General features: G+C 44.0%; 1 protein-coding gene across 1 annotated transcript in view; it reads right to left on the bottom strand.

Annotated features, from left to right (window-relative positions):
- Positions 1-2,241: 2,241 nt before the first annotated feature.
- The window catches only part of homer2 (homer scaffold protein 2), a 29,983-nt gene continuing 21,063 nt past the window's right edge, over positions 2,242-11,161 (bottom strand). Inside the window, exons 6-9 of the mRNA XM_076731564.1 lie at positions 9,128-9,284; positions 8,528-8,638; positions 5,777-5,857; positions 2,242-4,163 (exon numbers count right to left, since the gene is read on the bottom strand). Coding sequence (XP_076587679.1) covers positions 3,975-4,163; positions 5,777-5,857; positions 8,528-8,638; positions 9,128-9,284 — 538 coding nt within the window. The 3' untranslated portion in view covers positions 2,242-3,974. The remainder of the gene's footprint in view (positions 4,164-5,776; positions 5,858-8,527; positions 8,639-9,127; positions 9,285-11,161) is intronic.

Here is an 11,161-nt window from a genome sequence, read left to right as displayed (position 1 = left end):
ACATCATCTAAAGAGGCGTCTCATCAACCTGTGCCGGTGAACCCCGGTGAGTGTGCTTTGGCGATTTCATAGCCCACATGATGAGTCATACTGTAATATCCATCCTGGCAGCCGCGGCTCTCACATCTCTCTCCTGCAGTGACAGCTCAGACATCCCCAGCCAGTTGTGATTGGGTTTGTTCAGCTCTGTGTGCTTTGCGAGCAGCCGCCAGACGAGCCAGCAGTTATGGCCGCTCGTGACCGCTTGTCTTGCTTGCAGGGCCGCCGCCGCCGCTCTGCGTCGTGTTTCGGTGTCGTCCAGGTGATTCGAGTGGAAGACGGGTCACGCACCTTGGGGAAGACACACGGGGCGGGTTTTTAGACGAACCCGCCTTTTTAGCGTCGACATGAAATTCCGCTGCCTGTTACTATGGCAACAGGGAGTCTCAGCGGTAGTGGCCTGCAGTGCAATCTCTCTCTCTCTCTCTCTCTCTCTCTCTCTCTCAGACACATGTACAGAGCAGCATAGTCTCTTAATGATGTTTCACCAGCTCGCCCACTCATCACCAGTCACACAATGAGCCTTGCTGGGAGAGTTAAAGAGACAGCGATGGGGGACAGACAGAGAAACGCTTTTGCTGCATCACAGCCGCTGTAATTTCAGCGTAACTGATGATTGATTCGAGGTAACGAGGATTATTTATTGATCGTTTCACCTGTTTTTCATTTAATTCATACTTCAGTCAATTAAAAAGTTTGAAAAGTGACAGGATCAGAGAGCCCGCAGTAAGATTTTTCATCCAATAAAGTTTCAGACAAGACCCACGATCTAACTGACCAAAAAAAAAAGGCAAAAAAGCACACTGGCAGCTCTGTGAGGCTGTACTTGATGCTAAAGTCAGCAGGCTAACATGCTCAGTGACAATGCTAAGTATTGTAGTTTTGCATGTTAGCTTGCTAACACTTGCAAAGCAGCACAAAGTACAGCTGAAGCTAATGAAAATGTGATTAGTTTCATAGATATTTGGTCATATTTGAGATGGAGGAATCATTAGGATTTGTCCTTTGGTGACAAATGTACAAATTTTCATGGCAAATGAACCGATAGTTGTTGAGATTTTCAAGTCTGTGCTGCTAACGTGGCTAAAAACTCTTAAACGTAGCAAAATCCAGACCCTACAGCAACACAACTTGTTTTGTCCAAACAAACCAAAAAAAACCCTTGATGAAATGAGTCGTCAGCAGTTTTAATTTGATCAGTTTCAGTCGTTTCAGGAAGCAGAAATGTTCATCCAGCTTTTCAGTTTTATATCACCGTAAGTTAAATATTCTGTTGGTGAGACAAAAAAAAGAAAGTCACTTCAGTCCACATGCGGCTCAGGAGGCTTTTCTTGGATTCAACATTTTACAGAATTAACAACTAAGTGTTTAATCAAAAAAAGTAATTGCCAGGATTAATTAGTAGTGAAAAGAGCTGCATTTCATAACGGTTAGTTAACCACCGACTGACTTATTGTTCAATTAACTGATCATTTCAGCACTAAATTGATGCATATTTTGCATATTGATTAATTTCCCACCCAGATGTACCTGTGCCAACCAGCTGATCTCTGAAGGTGAGAAGAAAATTAAAGCCCATCAGGAAGATGAACGTCCAAGAGTCTCATTGGCTGACGAAGATGATTGAAAAATTAACTGTTGGAAGGTTCCTCTGGATCTATACTACTCACTGTCAGTCATTTACAGTTATTTACAAAGAAAAATGGAGTAAGTGGGATTAAGTTGCCAATGGCCAATGAGTTGGAGTTTTTCCATCCCCCAAACAAGCTTGTGCATTTTTCTTTATTTGTTCCTGTCTCAGAGAAACTGATACGTGTCACGGACTGTGATTAAATCCCACTTGTTTTGCTTGGGTTATGTGTGTCTCTGGTAGGATTACAGCTATATTTAGAGCTATGTAAATCAACATCAGAGGAAAAGACGTGCGGTGGCGGAGCTTCTGTACTCGCGCCTCGACGGGATGCAGCTCTGCCGCTGTAGGTTCATTTCCACCTCCTCTGCGCTTCTCATCCAGGAAAAAATGCCTCAAGACTTTCACAATGTCAGCATATTTGTAAGCTTTAACAGTAGTTTTCGACATACAACCCACAGTGCTGATTTACAGCTCAGAGAGGATTAGGGAAACCTCCCCTCTCCTCTCTGTGGAGCTCCAGCCAAGACGTGGCCCCCCGCTTGGACTTAAAAGAAGACACTAAGTCGGCGTTGTAATTAAACTAAATTTTAACAATTGTCAGTTCTATTGTACAATATTGAACAGGAGTCACAAAAGTGCACAAGAGGCATTGGTTCAAAAGGAAGGATCATACATTGTGTTATCCAGGTTCAGGTGACTTATGAACAGAGAGAGAAGCAAAAAGTCCCTTCATAGATATCCTCATGTCATGACAAGATCAAAACAGATGAAAAAATATAGACTTATAACATAGTATTACCCAGTAAATATGCCACGACAACATGTGCCCTTGATTTCAAATGTTCAAAGATGAACTCCCCAGAAAGCAGCGGTGACACTATCCTGCAAAACTCTGCAAACAAAATCTGTGAATCCTGACAATCTGGTAGATTTTATATATTATTGTACATCTATAGAGACATTAGGCTAAGGTTGATTTAACTCGGTATGTTCTAGAAACACTAGATGTCGAGAGGCACCAAAATAAATAAATATGTAAAACAAAAACCAAGAAGCTGACAGGGTTGTCGTGAAAAGGCCCATGCCATCTACATGTTCTCAGTGAAGTACACTTTCACATTATTCACCCATTGAGCAGCACCAAGTCCCCTCACCCCAAAATAACCACCACCATAACAAAAACGAGTGTGTAGGAAGCACATCAACAGCCTTGGAGACATACGGTACGTCTTTGTTCTACAAATGGGCAACAACACTATTGCACACACGAAATCCTTAGAACACTACACTACACTCATGGCAAAACGGGGCTCCTCTTATTGTTTCTGAAGGAAAGCTCCTGAGACAAAGTTCTCCTTCTTTATGCAAATGCAATTAAACGGTGTGTTTATTGAAAAAGAAAAACCCACAAGAGAGCTGATGAATTCCCGCTGCAGTCCCGTCTCGGAGTCGTCTTTTTTTTTTTTGTGCAAATACCTGTTTGGAGTTTGTCGCCGCGGTGCCGTCCTCGGGTTTGGGCTCGCCTGCCTGCGTTTCTCATCTCATTTTATTCGAGAGGAGTTTCGTTTCATCGGGGTTTCTCTCAAAAATCAAGTTGTTATTATGGTGATGGTCATCGCTTGGCCAGTTCTCCTTGCCAGGTGGATTTTAGACTCACCTGGAGGCACTTTGTGTCACGGCCGTATGTCACATATGTGCATATAATCTAATGAGTACAAACTGTCTTCTGACACACCTGAGATAGACGAGAGGCAACAGCAAGGACAGTCTGTGGAAAGATTTCATCGCTAATTCGCCGAGGGGGCCACAAGGATTAACACCAATTATTACTTGAGTGATGCTGAACAGCATTGTCTGTGTGTGTGTTATTCGTTTTAGCCCTTTTATGTCCCCTCCTCTACTCTAAACTCCCGACTGCCTGTGAAGAAGAGCCGCAGCCTTCTGGAAAAAGACAGATGGACAGAATCTAAGAACCCACCACCAGCTTTTTAAAACCGTTTCCCCCCCACAGAAACGGGTAAGTAAGCTCAAAGTGTGACTCTTGATTTAGTTTCAGAACGCCAGCGTACAAAATGGAGCCGTTTGGTGGAGCACGCTGGCCTTCCTCCTGCCAGTCTCTCTCTCCCTCTCCAAAAAAAAATCTCTTTCTCACATGGTAGTGTTTATTAGAAGCCAAAGCTGATAGTTTCTGAGTGGATATCACCTTGGGGGAGTCGGTGCCACATAGTTTCTGCCCTGAAGACATACTGTAGTGAATCCTTCGTACCTGACCTCTGACCCTTTCAACTTGGTGCCACTTTTCTCAGTTATCAACGCCTAGCTTGGACAGCCCCTGCCTGAACTCGTGCAGCTCGTCTATCTTTCCATCCAGGATATCCATGAACTTCTTCAGCTCGCCCTTCATGTTGCCCTGCTTTTGCCGGCTGTCCTCTATGTCGACCTGGAGACCCCCTATCCTCCCCTCCAGCTCGCTGTTCTTCATCTCTGCAGCCTGTGGACGGAGCAAAGGAAAACAAGAGTTACACTACAGCAAAGGGTAGATACAGGGAAGTTAATGTCAGGGCGTTTGATGGAGCAGTACAGGTACGTCCTTTTGTCTTTATCTTAACAGAGATGCAGAGGCAGAGCTTCTTACGGCTGCTGTCAGAAGTCACATAAAAGCACTTCAACTGGCCTTCAATCCTTTCACTGACAATTAATCCCTGTTTGCATCATCAGCGCTGTACTGAAAACTAAGCTTGACAACAAGTAAATGTACATTTCTGTGGTAGGATGGGAGGGTGCAGTACAGCAAGTCTTTCAGACTAGCAGGCGACACGAGTGACACATTAATGCCAAAGATGCCATTGAGGGGAGGGGTTTAAAATAGAACGCTAAATGGGTGTCGCGCCTGCATGCCTGTATCCTCCAGCTGACTCCTGAAACCTGATCTCCACGCGGGGTGTCGTCTTAAAATAGAGAGGAGCCATGACCACAAACACGGAGGTGGAATAAGCGGACTTGTTTTTAAAGTCCGCAGCGGGGAAGTCACTTTCAACAGTTACACTTCAGCCATTAACTTTTAACTGAACGGCCAGTGGCTGAGTTTTGGTTTTTGAGCCTCGTGGAGCGACGGAGGTATTCGAGAAATCCCATTGTCTGTGCTGCTCCTCAGTTTGGATGGCTGCTCAGATAAACTCCTGCTTCAGCCAGCTCTGTTGTTACTGTCATTCATCCAGCTGGCTGCTGCAGAAACAAACCAGGCAGTCGAGCTTTGCGAGGCACAAGAACTTCAGGCATGCCACTGTTGGTTTTATTCTCCTCCCTGCCCGGCTTGAAAGGCAGCACACGCATGACAGCTTGGATGATACAATCCTGTTCTGAGTCGGTATGAACAGGGCGAGATGAGCGTCACTATCAATGCGGCTCATGTCAGACTTGGCACTCGCGGGGCGTACAGTCATTCACCGAGCCTGGCACTTCTGGTTTAACAGAGAAAGTCTGATATTACTCAATGAGGAATCAGCCTCGAAGAGCAGGTGCTCTGTGGTACAAAGGAGACGGGAGGTGACGGGCGTGGATCTGTATTGTTTATGGCAACAGCAGATTCTCAGACCTGACTCAGACTCACAGACACACGCCCACAGAAATGCTATAAGACTCAGCAGAGCTCTCAAACTGTTTCTGCAGTCGGCAAAACTGATCAAATCTGCACCGCCAGGAAACTAATAAGCCGTGACAGAGATGTATTATCTCTGCTCCTCAGATGAGGAAGAGGAAGGCTTTTCAAAGAGGCAATAATCCACTCAGCGTTGTACTGGGGATGGACCTTTATTAATAGATACAGTAACCACAATGTGTGTTGGTGAGACACGTGACAGGAATGTTGTTGCCAGCCCTCGGGCAGAATGGTGAATGGGAACGCTCGTTCTTTACCTCCGTCTCAAAGTGCTGCTGACGCCTCAGAGCCCGTGTGTTGCCTCGCCGTGACAGACATCGGGTCCTCACGTGTGCTGTAAGCTCGAGGTCTGCACTGACTCTCTGCCGCGCCTTACACTCTGCTGTAAATCACACCTGAGGGAGTGTGTGTGGGGTTTGGTGGGTTTCTCAGCTCTTTAAACGTACCTGCAGTTTTGTGGTGATGCTCTCGCACTCCGCCATGAGCTGAGGGATTATCTCCGCCTGCTTCCTCAGGTTCTCCAGCTCCTGGGGAAAAACATTAGAAACCAGTTAAGCACTATATAAAAAGTAACAAAATCACCAACCGGCACCTCTAAACAAACGAGATGTACCCAACATGTTGATTAGTGAGCTTTGATCTGTACAAAAAGCAAAGTGTAAAACCAATGAGAGACTATTTCTTGTCAAGGAGAAGCAATTTCCTGGCCTAAAAAAAACAAAACAAACATATGACACCTAACATAACATTATTATTTCAATCCAAAACGATCAAGTTAAAAAGGATACAAATCTCACACTTGATGCCAATTTTCAGTAACTGACGGTTATTGATACTCGGTGCTACAGGTGGTACCGAAAAAGTATTACATTTCAAGACCCAGCTGTGATTCGGGTGCATTTCCATTGTGTGCTGTCCACAAATCAGGTACGGAAAAATGAAAAGCAAGATGAGACTGAATACGGTTTGTTTTCCTCTCAATTAAACACACATTATGGCTCTGAAAGTTTCATCCCTCGGCTGATTTAAGCCACACACGGCGCACTCAGCATATGTCATCGCCTCCAGCACCTCCTCGCCAGGTAATAATTGGCCGAGTCTTTGTAGTCACCTGCAGCAGCTTTGTTCTGTTGGTTCACGGCTGGCCAGCGCCGGGGTCAGCGCCGCGGTGAATGCTTAATAATTCATAGGCACGTTTTTAATTGGAGGAGCTGAGCGCGTGCATTTCTAGAAGGAGGGTGAGTCACTCGGCGGATGAGCCTCTGTGGACCGTCTGCTGTATCAGTGCTGTGCAAACACTGAGGCTTCCTTCGGTCAGTTAGGAGCATTACGGCTGATGCACAGGACTGTGGAAACGCTGAAGCCCCCAAAGGACGCGAATCTTTGCTTATCGTCTTGTAAAATCCGCTCCAGCTCTTTGAACTCCTTCCTTCCTGTTGTTGTGTAAGATACTCTGCTCTCGAAGGAAAGATTTATATGTTCTATTAATACTCCGGCTGCCAGGTGCTTAACTAGAATATCCCAGACACACAGTTTACCTCGGGGAATTTCAAAGGGTCTTTACGCAGCACAGCTATAAGCGGCGTGATTTTGCAACACTGTGATAAACACCGTCAAATTCAAACTAAACGACCATCAACAGGAAATGAATAGACAACATATTTGATGACTAATTGATCATTTAAGTCATTTTTCAAGTAAAAATACCAAACATATATACCACATAATTCTTTTTTTCAAATAAAACCCACACATTTGATGGTTCCAGGTTCTCAAATGTAAGAATTTGCTACTTTTTCCTGTTTTGCATTCTACTGAATTTGCTGTGATGGGACTGTGTTGGACAAAACGAGACATCTGACAACATCGCCTTGAGCTCTAGGAAAATGTGATGAGATTTCCTGGTGTTTTATATACAGAACGAATAATGAAGGAAACATTTTGCAGATTGATGGAAATAACTCGAGTCGAAGCCCTGATGAAGATATCACCTTGGGACTCTTTTTTTCCCCTCTGTTTTTTAAATTTCATTAATTCAAAACTTAATGAAGAGGCTAATTAAACAGAAAACAACTGCAACCCCTCTTTAGAGAGAGAGTGTGCAAAGCTTGATTTGCTGCAGTGTTCAGGTATAAATCCTGTTCAAAAAAAGAGCGCAGTGAGTATTTGTCACGTCTTTGAGGATCAGACTGTTGAAAATATCTTACAGGACTTGATCAAATATCCACTGCATACATGAAAAGCCACAGTGAACAGAGACAAATACTGAAATACTGTCTTTTGCTGCTGAAAGGGAGATAGATACAGATTTCTGTTCTTTTCTCCAACTGAATCTGTTTGGTTCATCTTTTCCTCCGCTTCACCTGTGGCTGACTGTGCCTCCCCTTCACTTTAGAAAAAAGGCAACGAGACCGTCAGAGATTGCCAGGAATCCGTCCTAATCATTTGTCTGTAGACAGAAACAAAATTTAACCGGCAACGAGCAAAGGTCAAAAGACAGTGTGGCCGAGCGGGGCTCATCCTCATTAGAAGTAACAGCACCATTAGGCTCCGCTGAGCTGACAGTCGGCTAGTTTGGATTATGGATGACTGATGCAGTCGACATAAGGCGATGCCACTAATGGTATTTGTGCCAAAATTCCCTGCTGTTCTGAATAGAGACAAAGTCAGTGGATGAGTTTACATTCCCCCTCTCTGACCATTTTCACAGTGGAGTTCAATTTTACCAAAACAGGACAAATATCAAGTAAATTACTGAACATATAAGCAGCACAGAAAGTGTGAACATTTGAGAGAAGAAAACAACAATGGGCAGTATAAAGGTCTGAGTTTACGTAGGTAGGCGAAGAAAAAAAAAAAAAAAATCGATCCATACAAAACCCAAGATCCCACAACAAAACCTATCATTTCCTATGGAGGTATAATCACCTCCTTAGGGAGAGGAGTGGTACTGTGCAAGAACAAGAGGTGAAGAGCTGGTGAAATGTGTGAGGATGAGGAAGAGAAAGTAAGAGGGTAACTTCTGGAGACAAGGGGGTGGAGTGCTGGCCTGAAAACTGTCCTTTCTATGATGCAGAAAGGATGAAGGGGGCCGAGCGAACCATCAGCATTCAAGGTCCAGGGTTTTACTCGCTCTTACAGACACCCCTGCTCTCAACGCTGCTGTTTCCAGACAAACGTTCACGCCGACGCCTCACCTGCTCCTTGTCGTGTAGCTCAGCCTCCAGCTCCTGCACCCGTACGCTCAGCTGGGCGTTTTTCTGCTTCTCCTGATTGGCTTCATTACACTGAGCTTCAAGCTCTGCAATCTACACACAGAAACGGAGAGGTGCTCCATGAAAAACTGTGAGGAGCGGCCAACAGCCACTTTGTCTACCCATCATGCATCTGTTCATTTGTATTCGTGGAATATGCTCTGTATTGTAAGTGGTAGCAGCAATTAGAGATAAACCTGCAGCAGGTTACAAAATGTATCAATGCAACACCAGCCCAGCTGCAGTAACAGCCCACATTGATTATGAAACTAAAATGATTCTATTTATAGGGGACTCTGGCGCAGGGACCACAGAAACTAATAAAACGTACAGTAGTTTGCTCACTCGGAGTGGAGAAAGTGGAGAAACCCTCTGAGCAGATGTTAACAGACCAACCAAGCTCAGAATCTGTGCATTTTGTGATGTTTTGGGTGCAGTTTTGGTCCTTTTCTAGAAGAGTTTCGAACCACCCTTTCTGCCAGCAGGATTGATGGGATTTTGTACATTGTTTTACTTCCCCATAGGAGTGCATGACTGTATTACCTTTTCCCTGAGCGTGTCACTCTCTTCCTTGCAGGTACTAAGTTGTTTCTTCCAGCTCTCGACATTAGCAGAGGACTCCTGCAGTGCGTCCACCAGCCTGGCATTATTTTCTCTTAAAGTCTGCAGCTCTGTTTCCCACTTCTTGGCGTTGGTGTTGCTGCCAGACAGGAGAGACAGAGATACAGGGAGAGAGTTATTAATGGGAAGGAGAATTTAGACAGGTTAGTGTTGAAATGCCTGGGGCTTGTGCCCACTGACATGACACATAATGCTTCAAAATCCTTCCCGTTATAACTATTTAATTAGCTGTGATGTACAGAGCACTGTCAAGAGATATTTAGACCATAAGAGAAGAAGTAAGTGGGAAAAGTCACAGGTCTAATGAGCTGCAGCCCTGATAGACGCCATCATACAGTTTGTTATCTTTTCAGACCGCAGAGTGTGTGTTACTGTCTTATCAATAAGGTTGGAGAGGTTGTGATGTATATTTAGTATGCATCGCTGTTCCCTTCTGTATGCATGGCTGGGCTGAAGTGAGCTGCTCTCCATCAAATGTGGACAGACTTGCACCGCAGCATTCTGCAGTCCTCGGCTGTTTTGCCGCTGTGACACACTTCCACAAAACGAAATCCCAAAGCCTCGTGAAGGCGTCAAGAAGGGCCAACAAAGACACATGACATCTGTGGTTTACAACTACAACTACACAAGTCTAACGATACTTAGAAGCTGGATGCACTGCCAGGAAATAAATGTCTTTCCCAGTGTTTTAAACACACACTGATAAGCTTTAGTTTAAAGGTCAGTAATTTCCTAAGAATTCCACAGACCTGTCCAATTTGACACTGATTATAAGGCAGAGACACCTTCTTGAGTTTAGTCAGATGTTCTGAGGAATTTCTTCATGCATTCATGCATTTTAGGATAAACTTCCTCCAATAGAAACAAATACTTACGAAAGGCCACGCAATTGGAAATCAAATCAAGTCTTTAGGAGATAAACATTTTCACCCGAGAGAGCATAAAAAGTGTAAAAAAAAAAAAAAAAAAAAAGTATTTGTAGTAGGTATGTTCTCTCTCAGTGTAACATGAGACACTAGCAAGATAAAAAAAAAGTCAGTAAATCAGACCAGAAATAGAAGTAATTCTAACATGGAAGTGAGATCATGAGAAAAGTAATTCAGTTAAACAGTGCATAATTAAGTTAGGTATTATGGCAATCTAAAATAAGGATAAGGATGCACAGCATATCAGAAATCAGCCGACCAATTAAATATCCATTCATTAGTCATTTATTATTGAAACTTCTGCCTCCATATTTGTTGAGCTGTACACTTCCCTGTGGGCACATTTTATATGCTGTGAGTGAACTGACTCAAACACTTTCCATCACTCAAGATGCACGTTAATGCCAGGTGAGCCTCTGTTACACTGGCAATTTTCCATATAATTGGTACCAAATTACACTGTCCCGGCCAGGAACCTTCTCAAGAATGTATGATTATATATCTGCTCCTTTCTGAGGAAATGACCTGTAAAATAAACCCACACCGCTTGTGCAGATGTTCATTAGTCTTAAGTATTGCCTGGAAAGGTCTGCTAATTGGTCCTTTCTTCATCTCAGGGCTTTTATCCCACCTGGATCAAATATCCCAGAGATGTTTTTGTCATACTCATTCCGGTTAAACGTACTCACTGTAGTTTGAGTTGACTCTGATGCCCTGGGGTCATTTTAATCCCATCTGGAAGCACATCTGGTGTTTCATGCAATTACCAATTTATACGCTTGGCATCTGGATTGTAAAGGCCAGATAAGCGAGTGGTGGAGTGGAGCAGTGTCACTCTTTAGATTAGATGATTTCTGAGCCCTTTGGGGACGTGATATCATCCCAGCAGTTTGGTGCAGAGACAATTAGAGCGCAAGAGTGAAATTGAGTGAAAGCTGCTGTGTTTGGAGTTAAAACGATATGATGCCCCTTGAAGTAAGTTTTGCTGTATTGCGGAGCATTCGGATGACTCAGTAAAATGAATGACTTG

This window comes from Chaetodon auriga, chromosome 1, assembly GCF_051107435.1.
Source record: "Chaetodon auriga isolate fChaAug3 chromosome 1, fChaAug3.hap1, whole genome shotgun sequence".
Lineage (NCBI taxonomy): Eukaryota > Metazoa > Chordata > Actinopteri > Chaetodontiformes > Chaetodontidae > Chaetodon > Chaetodon auriga.
The sequence above is the reverse complement of the archived record's forward strand: the minus strand, read 5'-3'. Positions and strand labels throughout refer to the sequence as shown.